Source organism: Astatotilapia calliptera, chromosome 4 (assembly GCF_900246225.1).
Source record: "Astatotilapia calliptera chromosome 4, fAstCal1.2, whole genome shotgun sequence".
Taxonomy (NCBI): domain Eukaryota; kingdom Metazoa; phylum Chordata; class Actinopteri; order Cichliformes; family Cichlidae; genus Astatotilapia; species Astatotilapia calliptera.
In genome coordinates, this window is record NC_039305.1 from 32,866,329 (window position 1) to 32,890,361 (window position 24,033).

At 42.7% G+C, this 24,033-nt stretch overlaps 1 protein-coding gene across 6 annotated transcripts; it reads left to right on the plus strand.

Moving 5' to 3' along the window:
• Window positions 1-83: 83 nt before the first annotated feature.
• Window positions 84-23,647, plus strand: lin7b (lin-7 homolog B (C. elegans)). Of its 6 annotated transcripts, none has more exons than XM_026166265.1 (6): window positions 84-544; window positions 7,332-7,450; window positions 8,183-8,254; window positions 12,790-12,999; window positions 14,384-14,570; window positions 23,089-23,647. In XM_026166265.1, the coding sequence occupies exons 1-6, from the start codon at window positions 469-471 to the stop codon at window positions 23,094-23,096; spliced, it is 672 nt and encodes a 223-aa protein (XP_026022050.1). In that variant the 5' UTR covers window positions 84-468; the 3' UTR covers window positions 23,097-23,647. The 6 variants fall into 6 exon arrangements, with proteins under 6 accessions (XP_026022050.1, XP_026022051.1, XP_026022052.1 ...); XM_026166266.1 differs by having other exon boundaries at window positions 14,384-14,547; XM_026166267.1 differs by having other exon boundaries at window positions 477-690.
• The last annotated feature ends 386 nt before the right edge of the window (window positions 23,648-24,033 follow it).

Below are 24,033 nucleotides of genomic sequence, written 5' to 3' on the forward strand. Positions count from 1 at the left end.
TGTGACTTAAAGCCAGAAAGTTTCACGCCATTCACTTTGCATCCTTTGTCCATGAGTCTGTGCCAAATGTTTTATTTCGTAGTCTCCGATCAGTTCTTACAAACCTGTCACCCCAGACCAACAAGGCCAGTTACAGGATATCCAGAGCACATGTAGCAGTGCTCTATCAGCCTTTCAGCTGGGTGATAAATATTAAAAACGCCCATCAGACAACAGCAGATACTGCAAGTGTGTGAGGGATGTCCTTTGTTGTGTCAGTGCGTGGAGCACATGAGTCCTGCGTAGATGACATCGCTGCTTCGCGCACTGAAGCCGCAGCTGGAGGAGAGCTGCTGCGTCAGGTTGTAGTCTCGAAGCTCCACTCACGATGCTAAGCAGGCCGCGGGCAACGATGGGCCACGCACTGCTGTGAACAACATTAATCGGCCATACGAGGTGTTCGTTGGATCAGTGTGCACCGAGTCCGCGATGATGTCCTCGTACTACCACCCGGCTAAAGAAGCAGACATGGCGGCCATGACAGAACCGCTGTGCCTGGAGAGAGGTAACGTAGCTAGCAGGGTAGCTAACCCTAACCCTGGAGAGAGGTAACGTAGCTAGCAGATGCAGTGTGTGTGGGAGACGTGCTCGCAGTCTGATTCCACAACAAAGGCGAAACGATGATCGTTGGCTTGTCTGATGCATACAAAGGTACCGATGTACACGTCCCTGGGCCCCGCCTCCGCTCCTACACTGACACGTTTGTTTGCTGTGGTCGGCTTCTTTGGGTTTTACGGCCCCATCTCCTGCGTCTTTAGCGGTATGGAGCTTGGTTGGGCCTAAAATGCTGAGTATCCATCAGCGCATGATCCAGTCGGTGAGGAGGATCGTGTTCGACGTCTGTTAATGCACACAGACCCTAACGACACAAGTTAATAATTTAACCACGACACAGTTTAGATGATGTGCGCAGCAGGGGTGACTAGGACGTAACCTTTAGGGGGGCTCGGTCCCCAGTGCCACGCCTACCTCTCAGTTACTGTGAACGCTGCTCGCAGACACGTTCAGTTTTTTAAACTCTTTAATTACAACACCACCTTCAAAAGCAACCCTCCTTAGTGGGATGACCTGTTGTAGTGTCAAAGATAAATAAATTAGCCCATGTTTTCAATATAATACACAGGTTCACACTGGTAAAACTGATCAAACAGCCATGGATGAAGCATCAAAAGTGTGTGGGATACTGTACAGTCTGTGCTACATATACCTGTATACACATATGCTGTGGATCATGGTGGTGACATCGTGCTCTGGGGATGTTTTGCTGCAAGTGCTACTGGTATATCCACACAAAGAGGATGGAGTAACGTCTTCAACTTAACCTCAAGTGAAGAAAACTGGATGTTCCAGCAGGACAGATATTCCAAATACTCATCAAAATTGGTTTTGGAATCATTAAAGCAGCTTAACATCATATCTGTGTAGGTTCTCAGTCATCCAGGTCACGGTAGTCTAAGGAGCTTGGGGAAAAATGTAACTGGACTTCTTTAAGTTTCTTGAAGACGTCTCATCTGAGAAGCTTTGTCAGTTCTAAGACTGGGTGGACAGCCCCAGGTATCTATCCCAGTGGGTGACCCACTATCATGTGCTTCATTACATGAGTCAAGGTGTGAAATGGGTGCTTGGATCCTTAATTAATATTTAATTAAAGGTATAATTCCTCTGTTATCTTCTTCAGTCCCGTGTGCAAACACAGTGCAGTGAAGCTGCTAAACGTTTTGTTTTGGTTTTTATACCTGACCTGTCCAATAGTTTTAAGAAGTAGAATCATCGTCTGACTACTTGGTTGTGTCAAAAATATTTGCTTTGCCGAGAGGAGCGCTATAGACTATAGGCTCCTCATGTTAGTCTTTTTATTTTATATTTACAATATTATCTGAGTGGTTATTATTCTGGAGCTGACGGGGTGAGGGCCTCGTTAGTGAAAGAGACAGGAGGTAACATAAACACATTTTGCAGACCTCTTTCCCCCTTATTTATAAGAATGGTCAAAGAATTTATGATTTCTTTCAGAACTACTTCTTCTGTGAAGACTGCCAATGATCACCCTACTATTAAAACCATATATATATATATATATATATATATATATATATATATATATATATATATACACACGTACATATACATAAACCCCTCATCGGAGCACTAGGTGAGTGGCTCCAGCAATTTTTTTTTTCTTTAATCCCCCTCTCGCCCCTGTGGGCGGTTTATCCTTCAAGCTCGGGTCCTCTACCAGAGGCCTGGGAGCTTGAGGGTCCTGCGCAGTATCTTAGCTGTTCCCAGGACTGCGCTCTTCTGGACAGAGATCTCCGATGTTGTTCCCGGGATCTGCTGGAGCCACTCGCCTAGCTTGGGAGTCACCGCACCTAGTGCTCCGATTACCACGGGGACCACCGTTACCTTCACCCTGCACATCCTCTCGAGCTCTTCTCTGAGCCCTTGGTATTTCTCCAGCTTCTCGTGTTCCTTCTTCCTGATATTGCTGTCATTCGGCACCGCTACATCGATCACTACGGCCGTCTTCTTCTGTTTGTCTACCACCACTATGTCCGGTTGGTTAGCCACCACCATTTTGTCCGTCTGTATCTGGAAGTCCCACAGGATCTTAGCTCGGTCATTCTCCACCACCCTTGGGGGCGTCTCCCATTTTGACCTCGGGACTTCCAGGTTATACTCGGCACAGATGTTCCTGTACACTATGCCGGCCACTTGGTTATGGCGTTCCATGTATGCCTTGCCTGCTAGCATCTTGCACCCTGCTGTTATGTGCTGGATTGTCTCTGGGGCATCTTTACACAGCCTGCACCTGGGGTCTTGCCTGGTGTGATAGACCCCAGCCTCTATGGATCTTGTACTCAGAGCTTGTTCTTGTGCTGCCATGATTAGTGCCTCTGTGCTGTCTGTCACATCCCCATTGAGTTCCTGATGAAGGCTCTTCTAGGCATTCCAGGATCCAGGTGTGGGGCATCGAGTCATAGGTCTCTTTGTAATCAATCCAGGCAGTGCACAGGTTGGTCAGACTGGTCTTGTAGTCTCAGCTAACTGCTCGATCTACCAGTAGCTGCTGTTCATCTTAGCCACTATGACGCCTGACAGGAGCTTCCACGTGGTGCTGAGGCAGGTTATTGGTCGGTAGTTGGAGGGGACCGGTCCCTCCTGGGGGTCCTTGAGGATCAGGACTGTCTGGCCTTTGGTTAGCCATTCCGGATTTCTCTCTGGTTCATCTGTGCTGCCAGACGCTCATGGAGTGCAGTCAGCTTCTTCAGACAGCAGGCATGATCCATGTCAGGTTCTGGTGCTGTCCAATACTTTATACTGGAGACCCTGTCTTTGATATATGTCACTGTGATGGTTACTGGACCCTGTTCACATCGTCTAGTAGATCTTCTGAGGGTACTTCATGTAGTCTTGATTAACCATCTACAGAAGATCCAGGTTTCAAGCTTTACCATGATCCTATTTTTCAGGATCAGTGCACTCAACAATCCTTCTTCCATCACACTTGGGGCGAAGTACCCAATCTCGGGTGGGGGTGATGAAATCTCACCCCTTTAAACTCCCTTTCAACAGGAAGGAAACAGGAAGAAACCTCTGGCAGAACCAGACTCAGGGAGAGGCGCCATCTGCCGTGACCGGTTGGGGTGAGAGAAGGAAGACGGGATAAAGACATGCTGTGGAAGAGAGACAGAGATTAATAACAAGTGTGATTCAGTGCAGAGAGGTTCTGGATCTCTGTCCAGAAGAGCGCAGTCCTAGGAACAACAGAGATGCTGTGCAGGACCCTCAAGCTCCCAGGGCTCTGGAAACTGCTCCGTCTACCATTGGTTGATGCGTTGCGCCTCTGGTATTCCTGCCGATTCCTCTCTGTGGCCTGCTCATGTATTGAGCCTTCTGTCTGTTCATCTTAGCCACTATGTTGCCTGACAGGCGCTTCCATGTTATGCTGAGCAGAGATGGGCAGTGACACGTTACTGTAATCCGATTACTTTTTTCAAGTGACGAGTAAAGTAAAAGATTACTAAGGGATCCGCCCCACTCCTGCTAAACAGGTGACAATAGATTTAGGAGCTGCTGAGTCTTTGATTTTATTTATTTATTTGCTGAGTTTTACTTGCATCTATTTGAAAGAGTGTAAACACAAAACATTATTTTATTTGATATGCTGGAATATGCAGAACATAGGTTTAAATTAGAGCTGGGCGATAGAACGATAACAATATGTATCGCGATATAACTTTTACTCGATAGAGAAATTAAACTATCGCGATAGACCTCGCCGCTCTTGTCCTCTTAAAAAAAAAAAAAAAAAAAAGGTCAGCCAATCCAAATTAAGTAGCGCAGAGCCGAACCAATCACAGCCGCAGCGTCACGTCGCGTGACTTGTTACGTACAGCACAAGTGCCAAGCCACACGTGTGTTTGTTTGGAGGAAATGAGTGTGCCGACTAGAAAAATCAACCGAGCGTGACCGAAGAGAAAACAGATGATGGTTCCAACGCCGGAGAGATTGTCGAACGGAAGAGCCATAGAAGCTCCGTAGTGTGAAGGTATTTCGGCTATTTCAAGTCTGACAAAAAACAGAGTAGCGTGCACTGTAAATGTGCCGAAAGCAAGTCTGGAAATACAATAAACTGGTGCATGCGTCACACTGTGCGCCACGTTATTGTTTCGGTGAAATGAATTTCTACAATACTGTTAATTCTACTCTCTGCAGTGTTTAAATGCTTACATATACACACAGTTACTGTCCCTCCACACATACGGCTCGGTTCTGCTTCTATGCCCCAGCTTTGTTTACTTTTTCCCACAGAGGCTTCTAGACTTCTGATTGGCCAACATTTCTGCACGGTTAGGAATCTAGCGCCACCTGCTGCTTTGGCATGTTCATAGCAGCGTTTTCCTTCATTTCTGCCTTTATGTGTGGACGGGATTATTTTTAAAACGAAAACGGAAAATCTCCGTTTTCAAAAATACCCGTGTACGTGTGGACGTAGCCTCAGTCTCTGACTGGAAGCGCTAATTCGTCATTCGGCTTTTGTCAGACTAAAGTAACTGTTACAACTGTTTGAAAAGCTCAGCTATACAACAAGGAGAGATTGAGAATTTCCTTTTAGTTCTCAGTTTATTTGATATTGACAAAAGTTAGTCAGTTTTGTCTGTTCTTCTGTAACACAAACTAAGATTTATTTTTAGAATTAATATTTTGTTTCTAAGTGGAATTGACAATTTAGTCTGTTTCGTTTGTTCTATTTTGAAACTTAAACGCTTTAGCGGCTGCCTTTTGTGTAGTTTGCAATATTTGCCTTTATTTATCTGAAAAAGTCTCATGTTCCTTAAGTACATCTACCCTGTTGAACTTATTATGGGAAATAAATATTTAAATCAAAACAAGCTGCTGATTATTTCACATTTCACTTGTGAGCAACGGCACATTTAAATCTTACAAATATAGTTATTTGGCTGATATCGTGATAGATATCGTTATCGCCTGAAATGAAAAAAACATATCGTGATATGAAAAAATCTCATATCGCCCAGCTCTAGTTTAAATGGTAAATTTCTTCATGTGAAAGACTGTAACATATAATTAAATTTTTGCTTGATGAAATGTGCATAAAGTTAAAAGATTAAAACTAATAAAACAATTTTTAAAAAGAGACTTTTCCATTTGATTCGATTTGATATGATGATTATGCAGAAAAATAGAGTTGGGCTGAAAGGTCTGTTGCTTTATTACGTATTCAGATTAGGTATCATGTTTTTAAAAAGTAATAAGTAAATAAGTAATCTCAGAGTGACGCTGAAAAACTAGTTCATGCATTTATTACTTCCAGGCTGGACGACTGTAATTCATTATTATCAGGAAGTCCTAAAAACTCCCTGACAAGCCTTCAGCTAATCCAAAATGCTGCAGCAAGAGTCCTGACAGGGACTAGAAAGAGAGAGCAGATTTCTCCTGTTTTGGCTTCCTGTTAAATCCAGAATTCAAAATCCTGCTCCTCACATACAAGGTCTTAAATAATCAGGCCCCGTCCCCTGCTGTTGTGATTTGGTACTGTATAAATAAAATTGAATTGGTATTTGATAAATGGGAAATGTAAAGCTTACATGTGAGTCCTTGTGTTTTTAAATTAGGTTTATACATGTGATGTGTCTGTTCATATGGAGAAATCTGCTGAGAAGCAAAATAGGCTGTTATTTAAGTGTTGCTTGCAGGATGAACAGGTTAGCTTGCTGTACTGTGATGGCTCTACACTAAAGAACAGCGTGTGACGGGTGCACAGTACCTGTGGTGCTTATGGTCAGAGTTAGGTTACATCAAGTGTAGCAGGGATTAGTTAAGCTGATGATGGTGAGATTCATTCCACCTTCATGCTAACTTTATATCATCTAGTATAAAAACAGCATGAGCAGTGTACTGTCAAACATCTGCGTACGTCTTGTTCAGTTCGGTCGTGTAAGTCCACAAAGAGCAGTAAAACTCAGAGCAGCAGCAGCATGTAGCTACTGGAGCGCTCAAAAGAAAGTGTAGTGATTTGTAATTCTTTTCCCCGTACACTAGTTTGTGTACTTAAGTAGAGAATGTGTGTGCCTTTGCCACCTGTGTTACAGTAGGTGTGAATCATGCCAGGGCCTGGTGCCATGTACCAACTCTTCATGCTTCAGGCCTCGTCCAAAATGCTCCATATTCACATTTTCCAGTAGAGCTTCAGAGGGTTTAACATCGTGTTGGTAATCACCCCAGGAGGGTCCACGTTTCCAGTTTAGCCATGATCCTTCCTCTTGGTGGGATCATGGCCTTTAAAAGGCCGAATGTGGATTCATTGTCCTTTTCTGTCAGGTAGTCTCCCGCCATCATGGCCTGGGGTGCTTTTTCCTTCAGTGGAGCTTCAGGAGGTGCAGGGGCGTCAAACAGCTGCTGGCTGTGTCCAGATGTTGCAGAGAGCGTCCCTCATGACTGAGGGCCCTCGTCTGTGTGGTAACCACTGGGTTTATCAACAGGACAATGCTACAGTACACAATGCTGCAGGACAAGAGACTTCTTCTAGGACAATAACATCACCCTGTTGGACCATCCTGTGTGTTCCCCTGATCCAAATCCAACTGAGAACCTTTGGGGATGGATAGAAAGGCAGTAGATGCCTTCATGCGGCCGTCTTCACCACTTGGAGAAATGTTCCCACTCACCTCATGGAAATGCATCCTGTGACTGTGGGAGGGTCTGTAGTGTCCACAGACAGTGTTGTGTTGCTGTGTTGTTAATCCTGGCTTGTGTGTGTTGTGGGTTAGATGTATGCAGGGTGATCGAGCTGCTGGACCGGCTGCAGCGGACTGGTGAGCTGCCTCCTCCCAAACTGCAGGCCCTGCAGAGAGTCCTACAGAGCAAATTCTGCGCTGCCATCAGAGAGGTAAAGTGCCACGGCCCTTTTAAAAGAATGTTTAATAATCGTTTTCCTAATGTCCGGTGCATAAAGTGAGCATTGTCACGTCCTCACAGTCTGTTTAAAAGCAACTCTTTTCATTTAATCATCTCAGACTTTTTTAAATGACCCATGTGAGAACATGTGCACTTTCTTCCTTTCTTTTTGGACATTTTTGTCTTTATTGAATGGTGGCGCAGTGGAGATGGACGATACGCAGTAAAGACCGTGGATTGGACTCTGACCTGGGCCTCAGCACACTGGCCGTACAGCCTTCAGTAGAGATTAGTACATGAGCTGCTCTGCCTCCTGAGCTGCAGCCACATATTTAGCCTCCAATCAGTGAAAACTACACTTTAAGTTTGAGGCCATTTACTAAAATCTGATGCTGAACGAGCAACCAGCCACCACGCTGGCGTTCTTGGCAACACTTGCATTTAAAAAGTTAAGTTAGATAACTAATGACTGTAACAACTAATGACTTAATGAATAACTAAATAGTAAAGAAGATAACAGAAAGTAAATAAGTGTGAGCCTTGAAGCTGTTATCAAAGACTGACTGAAAGCACATGGTGCAGTTTCTTATATTTAGCTAATAATAGAATTTATCATGGATGTTTGCAGTGTTATCCATTGTCTGTGTATCTACTGCACTGTGTGATGCTACATCCCCATTACACTCCAGTCTGAGCCACCTTTGTTCTGCTTTGTTGTCCTTAGGTTTATGAGCAGCTCTATGACACTCTAGACATTGTTGGAGGACCAGAGGTGCGAGCACAGGCAACAGCCAAGGTATTACAAATGACAAAGCAGCTTTATGTTAGAGATTTGGGCTGTTTGTGATTGCAAACCACAGCAGTGTTGTAGTTCTTAGACTACGACGCTCTGCTAATGCCACTACACACACTGTAGTGGCATCTTTAGTCAAAGTGGGAAAAATCTGACTACACATTGGAATATTTAACTGTACTGAGCAGACACTGAGATACTGAGAACAGTGCAGTATGCATTTGTTAAACTGATAAATATGTTTTAACAAAAGTAGTACAGTTAAATGGGATTAACAGTGCAGCACTCCTGCAGTGCTGGAATATGGTGACCTCTGTCATAAATGGACTGATTCTTATACAGCGCTTTTCTACTCACAGCTATACAACAGGCCTCATTCACCCAGTCACACAAGCACTTCCTTCTATACTTAAGTGCAAACTAATCTACATCCACACTCCGATGGATGCATTGGTGAGCAACTTGGGGTTAGTATCTTGCCCAAGGATATTTGGCATGTAGACTAGGGGAAGCCAGGGATCGAACCAGCAACCTTCCAGTCAGTGGCTGATCTGCTCCACCGCCTGAGCCACAGCCACCCCATAAATGAAAGGTTTGCACCAGAGTGGCAGAGTGTGGAATTTGTTTTTGCTCAAAACAAGTGAAGATGTAGTGATCGTGCATCTCCCACTGAAACAGTAGGATGCATAGTTGAAGGGAATCTTGAAATGCTACAGATGAATGCAGCGTTTAATACATGAATTTGCACTGAAGAATACCACCTGACATCCTTCCAGAGTTTGCCTCTGACGGATATCTTTGTCTCCTTAAGCCTTTGACCTCTAAAAGCCTGTCACGGTGCCATGTGAGGACGAATGCTCGGCTGGTTAGCCGGCTCCACAGTGTGCTCTTCCTGACGTCTACTTTCAGCAGTTTGAAATGCTGAGCAACTTCATGTTTTGTGTCCTTACTCTCTCTGTCTGGGTTTTTTCTTCCTTTGTTTCCCTTTCCTTTCCTCTTTTCTGGCAGCTTTTGCAATCAGAATTTACTATTGTTAGAAACATATTTGCATTTCTACCACACATGCTCTCTATCCGATTGTTAAGTGATGACGTGACGAATCCTACTTCCAGGCCTAAAGTAGTCTGCGTTTAATATGGCTTTTGTGTTGTTAACATGTTTAATGTTTTGTATTTTCTTCTATTTGATCTCAAAAAGCTCCTAAAACACTCAGTGATCCCTGTTGACCTCCCTCGGCTTTTATTACCACTAATCATTTATTTAAGCTCAGTGTTTAAAACCTTAGGATGTAGCTACAGCCCAGCCCATGCAGCAGTATATGAATGACTAACCTCGTGTTGTGGATGGATTATCTCAGTTGTTCTCCTGGCTGAAGTTTGGTCCTTTTACAGCATCCTGCCATGCGATTACATTTGTTCCTGACCACCGAGAACACTCACGTTAACTTTTATCGAGTGGAAAAAAAGTTAGCTTGTTTATATTATGCTAACATAGCTGTGTCGCTAGCAGTCACGTAGCACATCATTATATACCAGCTAGCCCAACTTCAGTAACCCTACAAACGTCACTGCTGTTTAGTTTTCTGTCTTCATTTATGTTGGAAGTGATAACAGAGCTGTACGTTTTAATTTATTTCCAAAACCCCGCAGTCAGGACATGCTATATTGTATTTAGATAGAAGCTAGCGAGCTAACTTCCTGCTAACTTCTAACTCCGTTAAATGTCATAAATTCCGTTTTCATGGATGCCTGGATGTTAAACTCAGTTGTTACACCTGGTAGAGCAGAAGGCTGATCATTTTATTAAAGATGAAAGACTTTAGACAGTTTTTCAACTCTCAGTAATGCCATAGTGATCGTTTGATATATGGACCTGCAGCGGAGTTTAGGCCCAGACACGGCTAGTGACGTCAGACTGAACAACCGGATAGGCTCCTTTTTGTGCTGTTTGTTTTTCATTATTTATTTTAGTATATTTGATCTATTTATTAGGGCTGCACGATTTTGCATAAAATGAGAATCACAATTTTTTGGCTTAGAATTGAGATCACGATTTTCTCACGATTTTCTTTTCCAATATAAATATTTATTGCACTTATTAACGGCACATCAACTTCGTAACAGTTGAGACTGAACATAAAAACAATAAATAAACATAAAAACAACAAATGTCTCACATTTTGTCGTTGCCGAAAATGTACTGCTTGAAATTCCGTCTCCACCGTTGCTCGACGATGCGTGTATAGAGCAGGTAGTGCAACAATAGAAAAATAGTTGGCACTGTGTAGCGTTTGTCTAGGGTGTTGATCATTTTCCTAAATCCCTCGTTTTGCACAGTGTTGATGGAGCCATATCTTTGGTCAGGTGATAAGTGATAGACTCCGTAATGTCTTTGTGCCTGCGGGAGTTCGACATGTATAGGGAAAGCGCTGTATAAGGTTCCGTTATTGATGTTTGGGTGGTTGACCGGGACGGATTTTCTCCAGTCACTTTCTCGTCATCCCTGACGTGCTCTCCGTTGTTTTTTCCCTGCTAATTGACCCTGTGCATGAGAAAATGCTAACTTCCTGGTTTGAGACCGGATGTGGGGTTGTACATTTCCGGTAGCTTTACTTTGCGGTCAATCGCTACTGTGAAGATATCCTCCAAAATCATGTCCAAAACTCGAAAACGGAAAGATGGCGTTAAGTTACAAAGAGCAGAAGCTGGGAACACTCACCGCTGTTGTGTCATAAAAAAATCTAATGATCAATTTTGACGTTTAAAGCGTTTAGATCGATCAGTTGTTTACATCGCTCAACACAAGCAGAACTGCATCACTGCAGCAGACGACACATCGTCCACATTCAGAATCACATCTTTGTATAGTGACGGGTCTTATGATTTAAACAGGCAAATGTTCAGCATTCAAACTACAGGTGAACAATAGTCAAACCAGATGTTTCCCTGTTATGTTGATATCAGCTAGTCAAGTACACACCTACACAGCATGTTAACAAACCGTGAAAAAAGCCACACAAAAAACGAATGATTGCTGGTAACGGTTTCTATACATTATTATTTATGAAGGGTATGTTGTGACTTACCTTCAAAATTACAGCGGTCCCTCGCTATAACGTTCACCTTTCACCTCGCTGTTTCACAGATTTTTTTAGTGCAAGTTTGCACGTTTTTTTACGTCACATTGTGTCCTGATCGCTGCAGACGATCTCCGTGACGTCTCTCCTGTACAGTACAGAATCGCTGCATCGATCGCTGGCAGTGTGACTCTGAAGTGTAGTACTGTATGTCCACGATGTCCACGAAACGTTTTGCACTGTCAAAAAATAAAATTGGCTCCTTGATTTCACCTCTCGCTGGTTATTTTTAGAACATAACACCCGCGATAAACGAGGGACAGCTGAGAAATATAACATTTGAATCCATTTTCTCTTTTGTTCTGAGGCGCGGGGGAAAATATCGACAAGTCGATGAACATCAGAATCAGAATCAGAATACTTTATTCATCCCGAGGGAAATTAGGGGTTACAGCAGGCAGCACGCTAATGGCGCATGCGCACTCACAAAGGAACCTTCTGACCAACTTTACACAAACATCATTTACAGATATATTGGGTAAATGCCCGAGACATCTATAGAAATGTAAATCGCTGCTTGATTCATTCATTTGCTTAACTTGTTTTGGACCGTAAACAAGGCGTGAATAGGACACCGGAAACAAAGCTCCCCACAGGAGTTTCTGCACCGGAAGTAGCACATGCTAACGTGCACACAGTCAATTTTAGCAGCCAGCTTCTGTATCACGTGGTATAAGGCTCCGTCCTTGTCATTTGTTGAGCAGGAAGAGTGAGCGCTTGTTTCCGTGCAGATTACGTCCCGGATCAAAATGCGGTACAATCGTCGTCGTCTTCTTTTTTTTTTTTGTAAATCGTTGTCATTTGGAAATGAGATCGCACATAAGTATGAATTGAGATCGCGATTTTCTAACGATTAATCGTGCAGCCCTACTATTTATGCATTTTTATTAAAATTATGTATATAATTCAGTTCTATTCGGTTTTATGTCTATAGAGCCAAATCACAAAAATAGTTGCCTCAAGGTGCTTTATACTGTAAGGTCGACCCTATAGATACAGAGAAAAACCCAACAATCATATGACCCCCTATGAGCAAGCACTTTGGTGACAGTGGGAAGGAAAAACTCCCTTTTAACAGGAAGAAACCTCCAGCAGAACCAGGCTCAGGGAGGGGCGGGGCCATCTGCTGTGATTGGTTGGGGTGAGAGAAGGAAGACAGGATAAAGACATGCTGTGGACTTTATGAGTTACTCAGATTGTCTATAAACAGGCCCACATTTAACACTACCACTGTGGGAAAATAGCTTGTTTTGTATTGCATCCTTTGAATGCAGCATATGTTTGTCCTCCCACCTGTGTACTGTCAGATCCTCTGTTTTGTGTAACAAATAGAGGTAACTGGAGATGTGATGTGAAATAGAACTTGTTGTTTTGCTCATCATGTGGTTTCCTCTCTGATTAGGCCACAGTGGCAGCCTTTGCAGCCAGTGAGGGGCACGCCCACCCAAGGGTGGTAGAACTGCCCAAGACAGAAGAGGGACTGGGCTTTAACATCATGGGTGGAAAAGAGCAAAACTCTCCCATCTATATCTCAAGAGTCATCCCTGGAGGAGTGGCTGACCGCCAAGGTGGGCTGAAGAGAGGAGACCAGCTACTTTCTGTCAATGGTGTGGTAAGAGGATCACAGAAGCCCACTTACAACCTGCTGAGGAGAGGTGCACACAGCGTGAAGACCAGAAGCAGTCACTGAATCCTGGAATTATTTTAAAAGTGTTAACTACAAGTATTTATCCAGTTTCAAGACCCCATTTAAAACCATTGTCTGTAGAATTTGTAAATCCAAAAATAACACAAGAACATTTCTTCATATACGGCACATTTACACTTTGTTTTTAGGTCAGGCGCATCAACAGTCACATTTATTATCATTTCTAGTTCATTTTGTACTTTATGTATGTTCAGTAGAACATCTACATAAATATACAGCATCAGTATATTATAATTGATATAAATAATTGATACTGTTTGATACTAATTGATTTGTTTAGCCTACCTGTTGGCCTGGATAAGGTGTTGCAGGGGTCAGGTGCAAAGTGTGTTGGGTGGGGTTCGGGGGCCATTCCTCCTGTCAGGTCCCTCCAGATCTCACTGTTGTTCCCACTGGGACAATGGGACGACAGACTCAATACTCTGAGGACCTCCTTAAGCCCACTGATGCGTCTCCTGTAGAAGCAAAGGCTGGGGACAGGAGAGACGACTCGTCCATCACTGAGGTGGTTAAACACCTCCGTGGTGGCTGGGCCTCTGGGGTGGATGAGGTTCACCCTGAGTTCCTAAAGGTGTGGATGGTGCAGTGTTTGTTATGCTGACATGCTGAGAAAGATGTAGAGGATCTGTGCAACAGCTTTAAATTATTCCTAAATGCAGTGGAGCAACTTAAAAGACTGCTCTTAACCTATAATCTCTATCTCGTTCACTCACCTTATCCAACATTGATAGTGAAGGTGTTAAAGATCCTCCATCAGTCACTTTAATATGACTCAGATGTAACCATAAGAACAGGTTACTGGCACCCTGAGAGGTAGAACTGGCTGCCTGCCCACATCACTGGGAGGTTGGAGAGGTACTCTAGCCATACGTGACAAGAGATGTGAAAACATGAGAGTGTATCCATCTCTCTAAAATGAAGGAATACTGTAGAAGTGCATGTCAGTGCATCGTCATAGCTGAAACAGGTTAGCACTGTCCTTTCACTCCTGGAAAGTGTTGATAAGAAGTCATTCTTGTTTCTCTCTTCTGAACGGAGCAGCTTCTGTCCCCTTCCAGAACAAAATGAGTGGGTGTGCATCAGAAGTTAATGAGGGTGATCTCTGTGTGTACAGCTTACCAGGGCAACCCTCGGAAAAACCCACAACCTATTCCAGTCGCTGTCAAACCACTTAAGGGTAGAGGGGAGGTCATCAGACGTTCACTTTATGGGTAAAGAGTAAACGTAGTCGGAAGAAACGGCTTCTTGTAGCATGTCAGACTTTTGCTTTGTGTTGGTCTTCATGCAGAGTGTTGAAGGTGAGCACCATGAAAAGGCTGTTGAGCTGCTGAAGGCTGCACAGGGATCAGTCAAGTTGGTGGTCCGCTACACCCCGAAGGTGCTGGAGGAAATGGAGGCTCGCTTTGAGAAGATAAGGAGCGCCCGGAGACGACAGCAGCACACCAGCTACTCGTTAGTCTGCAGTCAGCATGTTTGTATGTGGTGTGCACCCATACATATAATCATATGTTTGGATACACACTGCTGTTATCCTGAGTGTGGCAACTAGTCAGCTGACCATTGTCAAGGACAGTGGGCAGTTTTTCTGTGTTTACACAATACACCACCAGTGTAAATAAAAGAGATAATTTGCGCATCTAATAAACTCTTAGATTTTATTCACAGAACACAAAATACATCTCAAATGTTTAAAATTAGATGCATATGAGATTGAATTTAATTCAGTGGACTTTTATTTAAACAGCGACAAATCACAATAACATGAAGACAATAATACAGCAAAAAACCCAACAATCATATGACCCCCTATGAGCAGCACTTTGGCGACAGTGGGAAGGAAAAACTCCCTTTTAACAGGAAGAAACCAGGCTCAGGGAGGGGCGGGGCCATCTGCTGTGATTGGTTGGGGTGAGAGAAGGAAGACAGGATAAAGACATGCTGTGGAAGAGAGACAGAGGTTAATAACAGATATGATTCAATGCAGAGAGGTCTGTTAACACATAGTGAGTGAAGAAGAAACACCCAGTGCATCATGGGAATCCAAGTAGGCCTGCAGAGCGAGAGCGAAGTGCTCTAATAGGGTGATATGGTACTACAAGGTCATTAAGATAAGATGGGCCTGATTATTTAAGACCTTGTATGTGAGGAGCAGGATTTTGAATCCTGGATTTAACAGGAAGCCAAAACAGGAGAAATCTGCTCTCTCTTTCTAGTCCCTGTCAGGACTCTTGCTGCAGCATTTTGGATCAGCTGAAGGCTTTTCAGCGAGTTTTTAGGACTTCCTGATAATAATGAATTACAGTCGTCCAGCCTGGAAGTAATAAATGCATGAACTAGTTTTTCAGCGTCACTCTGAGACAGGATATTTCTAACTTTAGAGATGTTGCACAAATGGAAGAAAGCAGTCTTACATATTTGTTTAATATGTGCGTTGAAGGACACGTCCTGGTCAAAAATGACTCCAAGGTTCCTCACAGTGTTACTGGAGGCCAAGGTAATGCCATCCAGAGTACGAATCTGCTTAGATACCATATTTCTAAGATTTTCAGGGCCGAGTACAATAACCTCAGTTTTATCTGAGTTAACAAGCAGAAAGTTAGCGGCCATCCAGGTCTTTATGTCTTTAAGACATTCCTGCAGTTTAACTCATTGGTGTGTGTTATCTGGCTTCATGGACAGATAGAGCTGGGTGTCATCTGCATAGCAGTGTAAATGTATGCTATGTCTTCTAATGATGCTGCCTAAGGGAAGCATGTATAATGTAAACAGAATTGGTCCTAGCACTGAACCCTGTGGAACTCCATAATTAACCTCAGTGTGTGAAGAGGACTCTCCATTTACATGCACAAACTGGAGTCTATTAGATAGATATGATACAAACCACTGCAGCACAGTACCTGTAATACCTACAGCATGTTCTAATTGCTCTAATAGGATATTATGGTCGACAGTATCGAACGCTGCACTGAGGTCTAGCAGGACAAGCACAGAGATGAGTCCACTGTCAGAGGCCATAAGAAGATCATTTGTAACCTTCACTAAAGCTGTTTCTGTGCTGTGATGAGCTAGGGCTGCTCAATTAATCGAATTTTAATCACGATTACGATCTGGGCTTTCAACGATCATTAAAAATGACTGAGCTGATTATTAGCCCCTCCCTCATGCTTTACTCTCGCGCTGCTCCGTGTGGTAAATCAAGCGTTCCGCTCTCCATTTCCAACACGCGTCACAACAATTAAGAGGACCCGAGGGAAGCTCGGAAAGCTAAGCAGAAGTTATTTGGAGAGGAGAGTGACTGCCGTTGGTTGAAAAGAGGTAAAAAAAAACTTCAGTGGTGTGGAAACATTATGGGTTCAGTCAGACGTGGATCAAGTAGACACAGTGTGTAAACTTTGCTACGGTGTCGTAGCTGCACCACAGAGCAACACTGTTCACTAAATGTTCACTAAACATAGATGTTTACATTTCTCATTTATTTCTTATATTGCAAACATTTGCACTGTTATCAGTATTTGCACACTATTTTATATTATTTTTTAAAGTCATTATTCAATACATTGTTATTGTTAACCCTTTAAAGCCGGTCAGAGCAGCACGCTCCGTTTTGTGTAACTATTTTTAAATCCCTGTAGAACCGGAACCGCGTAAGCTAGCGCAATATTTGTTTTGCATATGAAACCGGAGGAGTTGTACTTACATCTTATGCCATCAGCTTGTCCTCGGTCACAGTTTCCTTCCACATGAAGCTTTGCAAAAATCGCATAAAAAGCACTTGCAGGAACAAAAACATAATACTCCAGAAACACGCTTTGCCGATCCATCAGCTGTTCTTAACACTTCCCAGATTGAAAAAGACGTCAACGCGAACTATCGCATTTCCTGCCCGAAACCGGAAGTGACGTCATTTTCGCGGAAAATGTAGTTTTTTACTTGTAGGCCTTAAAAGCCTATACTGGTGTTTTTATAAGTCATGTTTGACTCTATACTTTTCTGAATAGTTGCTGGGATGCTTAGAACTCGAATTGCACTGCTGGAAATAGTTTATTTTGATGCTGTTTTCTTTGCAAATTTGCATCATAGGATTGTTTTTTTTGTTTTTCCTGCAGTGTATAAAAATTGCTGTATCTCCAAAATAAAACTATGAAGACACTCAAAATAAATTTCCTGTTGTTGTAAACTACTTTTTGCAACTTTTTTGTATTTAAAGTTTTGAGGGATAAGCCTCATAAATTTCTCCAAGTAGAAATATATGTAAAAAAAACAAAAAACAAAAACGATTTTCAATTTTTTTTTGTAGTTTATTGCACTTTTTTGCAATTTATGTAATTACTATGGACTTAATGCATACATATTATTAAAATATGGGCTATAACAGTTGTATAGCAACTTGAAATGCTCCCACAAATGGCACTACAACATGTAAAAAAATAATATAAGCTCTGGCGGACTTGGTTCTATGGTAGGTCTTAAAGGGTTAAATAAATATCGTCAAATAGGGCTGGGCCATATTATACCGTTCACGGTAATACCGGTATAATGTTAGGCAACGATAGGAAAATGAAATATCGCGATAGAATGGGAGTAAAACGCGCATGCGCAGTGCCTTTGTTTTCATACGCACATGGCCGATTGTTGAGGAACCAGAATTGGTTTGTAAAAATGGTGCAACTTCCATGATGTGGAACTGGTTTGGTGTTTGTCCGTCAGATACACAACAAAGCACATTTTTTTGCAGAACATGCAAGCGGCCGTTGTTATTGTCGTATTTGTCGGACTAAGATGCTCTTAAATCTGGGAGTAATCTGGGTCCCAAACTCTGTATATTTGACTTCAGGTCAAACAACACTGCAGCATCACTGAGAGTTGAAAACTGTCTAAATGATTTCATCTTTAATAAAACGATCAGCATTGCTGCTTTACCAGGTGTAACTATAAAGTTTAACTTCCAGGCATCCATGAAAACAAAAGTTATTACATTTAACGGAGTTAGAAGTTAGCAGGAAGCTAGCGGAAGTTAGCTCGCTAGTTTCGCTAGTTACCTAAGCATGATATAGCATGTTCTGACTGAGAGATTTCTGAAAACATTCAAACGTACAGCTCTGCTATCACTTCCAACATAAATGAAGACAGGAAACTAAACAGCAGTGACGTTTGTAGGGTTACTGAAGTTGGGCTAGCTGGTATATAATCATGTGCTACGTGATCGCTAGCGACACAGCTATGTTAGCATAACATAACAGTGAAGCTGGAGGACGAACACTAACACTTTTCCACTTATAAAAGTTAACGTGAAGGTTCCTCATGGTTAGAGACAAATGCAATCGCATGGCAGGATGCTGTAAACGGACCAAACTTCAGTCAGGAGAACAACTGAGATAATCCATCCACAATACGAGGTTAGTCATTAATATACTGCAACAACATGGGAATAGATCAGCTGCCAGAGAATTCAACATTAATGAATCAATGGTACAGAAGTGGAGGAAGCAAGAAGAATGAGTTTAATAAAGTTTGATTTATCTGACTGCTTTGTTTCGCTTAATGTGCCTTATAATCCTGTGCACCTTATGGTCCGAAAAATGCGTACTGCACACTGCAGTTTAATGTTGCAAAGCACCTCTTTTTAACTTCAGTGGATATTATACATGGTTATGCTCAGGATATGTCAGCCAATTTCTACTGGAAATGCCTTTGGGTTAAACTTTCAGCAAGGAATTTGCATTTGCACTGATACATTTTTTATAAAGCTTTAGTGTACATAAAAACCAGCTTCTTGTTTACGTGAAAATAAATGGAAGGTTGTCTTTTTGCGCTAGTAATGTTGTGGAGTTGTATTTTGTCTCGCATCAATTATATCGTCAGTTATATCGTTATCGCAAATTTTCAAATATATATCGTGATAAATATTTTTGGCCATATCGCCCTGCTCTATCGTCAAATAATCGAGATCTCAATTTCAGTGAAAATAATCGTGATTATCATTTTTGCCATAATCGAGCAGCCCTATGATGAGCTCTGAAACCTGACTGAAACTCTTCAAATAAACCATTCCTCTGCAGATGATCTGTTAGCTGTTTGACAACTACACTTTCAAGGATGTTTGATATGAAAGGAAGGTTGGAGATTGGCCTATAATTAGCTAAGACTGCTGGGTCTAGAGATGCTTTTTGAGTAAAGGTTTAACTACAGCTAGCTTGAAGGCCTGTGGTACATAGCTGATCATTAGAGATAGGTTGATCATATTTAAGATCGAAGCATTAATTAATGGCAGGACTTCTTTGAGCAGTTTTGTAGGAATGGGGTCTAAAAGACACGTTGATGGTTTGGAGGAAGTAATTATTGAAGTTAACTCAGAAAGATCAATTGGAGAAAAAGAGTCTAACTTAACATCAATGGTACTAAGAGTAGCTGTAGATAATATTACATCTGTGGGATGATTACTGGTAATTTTTTCTCTAATGATAAAAATTTTATTTGTGAAGAAGTTCATGAAGTCATTACTAGTTAACATTAAAGGGATGGTTGGCTCAACAGAGCTCTGACTGTTTGTCAGCCTGGCTACAGAGCTGAAGAGAAACCTGGGGTTGTTCTTATTTTCTTCAATCAGTGATGAATAGTAAGATGTTCTGGCTTTGCAAATTGTTTATGTTTAAGTTGTTTGTTGCTGGTTTTTAGTTTGTTTTTTGTCTGTTTGGGAGCTGACACAGTCTCTATGGAGATGGGTTTTTGGGGGGGTAGCAGGAGGAGAGAAGCTGCAGAGAGACTGCAACTCTGCTTCCTGGTCCCAACTCTGGATAGTCATATTTTGGGGGGTTTAATAAATTTGTCCATATTTCTAGAAATGAGAGCTGCTCCATCCAAAGTGGGATGGATGCCGTCTCTCCTAACAAGACCAGGTTTCCTCCAGAAGGTTTGCCAATTATCTATGAAGCCCACATCGTTTCTGGGACACCACTCAGACAGCCAGCAATTTAAGGAGAACATGCGGCTAAACATGTCACTCCTGGTCTGATTGGGGAGGGGACCAGAGAAAACTACGGAGTCCCACATTGTTTTGCAAAATGCAATACCAGTCAGGGTAATGACCTCAGTGTGTTATCCAATCGGTCTGCCACATGTGATAACACCACTGTCTTTGTTAATCTATTAAACATTCAGACACTTATGAGCAACAACCATCTAATCCAGCATCTCCTCACCAACCGTAAGTTAGACTTTCCCAGCTTAACTGAGACATGGCAACAACCCCATGACTTCTCCCAACTCATTGATCCCACTTCTCTGAGGGTTGTTTACATCTGTGCAGCTTGTGGAACTGGGCAGGCAGGAGACATACCAGTAATGTTTGGCTAGAAGTGGAAGAATGTGGGCATGGGGAGATGGGAGTGGGTCAACTAAGCCTGTCAGAGGTTTCATGTGTCTGCCTGGGAGCAGGTCAGCAGTGACTTAGCGCACATACAACCCATCTGCACCAATTACATGTTGGCTAAAATAACACAAACACTTTATTTTCTTTTAGAAATGATTAAGCTACCTAACACTCGGAAAGGCAAGCCGTTTCCTTCATGTGGACTTGGACTGGACTCAGCTTTTTGTCAGACTTGGGAACCATGCAGTCTTTTGATGTCACATTTTCGGATTGCCTTGGATTGCTTGGAACCCAGCAGAGTAGGTACTAAAAAAGTACCTGGTAACATGTGCTGTGACCTAGTGGAAAACCCTAAAAACATCAAGCCGACCTGAGTAGGTACTAATGAAAAAGGGCTACAAATCTTGCAGGAGCAGGTTGGTTGCTGATGCTGTGGGCAGAGGCAGGTGGCTAAAAATTGACAGGGGGTCCCAAGAATGCTAGCAGGATGGAGGGTACAACTGATGTTAGTAACAAAATTAAGGCTGGAGTGAACCAGTGGAAAAGTTTTAACATCGTTAAGAACCAAGAAGGTAAAGAGCTGGACTTGTGAGAAGTGTGGCAAAGTTCTTGTATTTCATAGTTTCACATCGCTGCTGTTCAGTGACATCTACCTGTGTGTTTTACACTGGCAGGATGAAAGCTTTCAAAGTACAGACTGCTGCATGCATTTGTGATCTGGATGGAAAAAGCACGAGTTAATAATAATAGGTTTAAATGAGCCGCCACTGGCAGCCAGATTGAAAAAATCGTCCTGCACAGGGCTCTAGTGCAGAATGGTCCAGCCAATGCCCCCAACCTCCTCCCCACTACCCCTCTGTTGAACTTCTGCCAAAGATCTTGCAGACTGAGACATTTCCAGCACACCCACACTATATGTTTGGGCAAGTCAGGCCTTTCCAACATCCTCCCTTTCAACAAAACCAAATAATTTCCTCCCATTTATGTAGTGGAAATGTCAACAAGCGCTGTGTGGCAGGCAGGAGTTGGACCCAAAATGCAGGCTCTCAGACTCGAGGGATGAACTCAAAATCACAGCTTTATTGGCTGGCAAGGAAGATGCATACAAAACAAAGCCACACTGGGAACTCTAAGTTCAAGAAAACACAGGGAGCGAGTAACACAGCAATGAGGGACGACGCGACACTGACTCAGAGAAACACAGGACTTAAATACACTGGGAAATAACGAGGGGAATGAGACACAGGAGGGGAGCACAGCTGGGAGAAATCAGACATAACCAGACGAAAGGGAAGCGAAACTCAATACATTCACGTAGGACACAGACCTTCAAAGTAAAACAGGAAATGTAACACAGACGCAGACTGACTAGGGGAGACAGAGCAACTAAGAAACACAGAGACCAACATAAAAGAGGCACAGAGGGCGGCTACTAAACACTCAGAAAACTAACCAGAATACAAGAAACCCAAACTAAGATACTAGACTATAGAACAAACTGAGGCAACAAAGACAACTTAGAACATGCAACATAACACAAAAACCCTGAGACACAAGAAACTCACAACACTGGGTCAGGAGCTCCAGGATCCTGACAGGAAATGTCCTAGAAAACTACCAAAGATAACACAATCTGGGAGGAATAAAATAACTTCAAAGCTGTTGTGACAGAATAAAGAACCCACGCACAGCACTGTAAATTGTCTTTATTTCCAGACTGTTATTGTGGCAGCGGTCCAGCTGCCCTCCTCGTTCTTCATGCCACACACAGATCTCTCTTCTAGTCTCGGTCATTGTGTCCTTGGGCAAGACACTTCACCTACCGCCTACTGGTGATGGCCAGAAGGGCCGATGGTGCAATGTGGCAGCCTCGCTTCTGTCAGTCTGCCCCAGGGCAGCTGTGGCTACAACTGTAGCTGCCTCCACCAGTGTGTGAATGGGTGGATGACTGGGTGTGTAAAGCGCTTTGGGATCCCTAGGGGGGACTAGTAAAAGTGCTATACAAATACAGGCCATTTACCATAGCTGTGGAGAGTCTTAAGGTCATATCGACACTCCCTGACAAAGGGGGATCATTCCCCGTACATATGGGAAACGGAGTGGTGAGATAGTCTGTGATAGAGAACTGGTGGCAGTAGATGGCTACCCCTCCTTGAGCCCATTTCTGCGGATGTTTGTTGTTGGAATGGAAATGTTCCTGTTCCTACTGTCACCAGCGCTTGCTCATAGTCAAATACGATGTCCATCTGAAACACGAATGTCCAGATACCAAGTACAAATGGAGCTTAAAGGATCGGTTACTGGATGCTTTTTTCCTTATTTTTCTCATGCAACATGTCAAAGAATTACATATGTATCAAGTAAGCAGTTGGTGTATGACGAAGATACTATAGGTGGCACAAATTGATCCATCCCTCCATTTCAGGGGCAGCAGTCTAAGCAGAAATGCCCAGAATCCCTGATCCCCACACACCGGAATATCTCCAACATGTCCTGGATCTACCCTGTGACAACAACATAGCTGCTTAGATAAACCTGAATAACAAATAGGGTCTGGCTGATAGACTGTGTAGCTGTGGTCATATATCACCATGTAGGTTAATGCATTCTTTCACCTTCCACAGATCTCTAGAATCCAGAGGCTAACCAGCCCAACGCCTTCATCTGATTTATCATCCAGACCTCCCGATTCTTCTGCTCCAGCAGGAAGAAAGACCATGGATGGAAGCAAAGAAGTAGTCAACCAACAGCTGTTACCTGAGCTGAAGCATTGAAACCTGCAGTTTAGGATCCTCGTGCCACTTTCTTAGACAAATGAAAAATCTGAGCTAGCTTGTAGTCAGAACGTGCCTGTAAATTTCTTTTCCCAGAGTGATGTCTTCCTGAGCATCCTGTTACATACGGCCAAATATTCTCTCTGGTGTGTAGCTTAATCAGAATCTAAACTGCACATTCTCAAGTGTTTTATAGTACACTGCATTTCTGATTAGAGTCCACATTCTGCAGTAGACCTCGGTAGCAGAAAAAACATTTCCCAGGATAGACCCAGATAGAAGGCTAAGTGTTGGTATTTGTGAATGGCTTGTTCCATTTTGTGAAATTGTTGACATTTTTTTGTATTTTATTTTTTGTCTCTATATTTATTGGCAAATTTCCCATGAATTAAAGTCAGTGTAAAATGAATATTCTTGCATTAGTATTCTTTTATACTGCGTAGTGCTCACACGCACAATCCTCCCATAACACAAGTTTGCAGTCTCACATAATTACACAATCTAGAGCCAGTTTCTTGGAATGCCGACAGACCTGATCATTTCTTCCCAGCGCTTGTTTCCATCCCTGCTAACCTCATTTCTTCAGGGCTGCCTTTACTACCCTTAATGATTTCATGGTACAGTAATTCTTTTTTTTTTTTTTTTGCCTGTCCCGTTTGGCTCTTTTGCATCAGAATTGTTGTCTAAAGGCAAACAAAACTGACCATCCCAGCCTTGCCGTAATGGTCCATTTGATTCACCTTTTATTGTTTATTTTATTTTCACTTACTGAATACGGGACAGACTTGACTGGGG

What these genes read in the sequence shown, in the direction of transcription:
- lin7b (XM_026166261.1), top strand. Translation starts at nt 7,181, where the DNA reads ATGCCTTCATGCGGCCGTCTTCACCACTTGGAGAAATGTTCCCACTCA. An exon ending in TCTGCGCTGCCATCAGAGAG is followed by an intron (nt 7,451 to 8,182) that starts GTAAAGTGCCAC and finishes TGTTGTCCTTAG; the next exon opens with GTTTATGAGCAGCTCTATGA. An exon ending in GAGCACAGGCAACAGCCAAG is followed by an intron (nt 8,255 to 12,789) that starts GTATTACAAATG and finishes CTCTCTGATTAG; the next exon opens with GCCACAGTGGCAGCCTTTGC.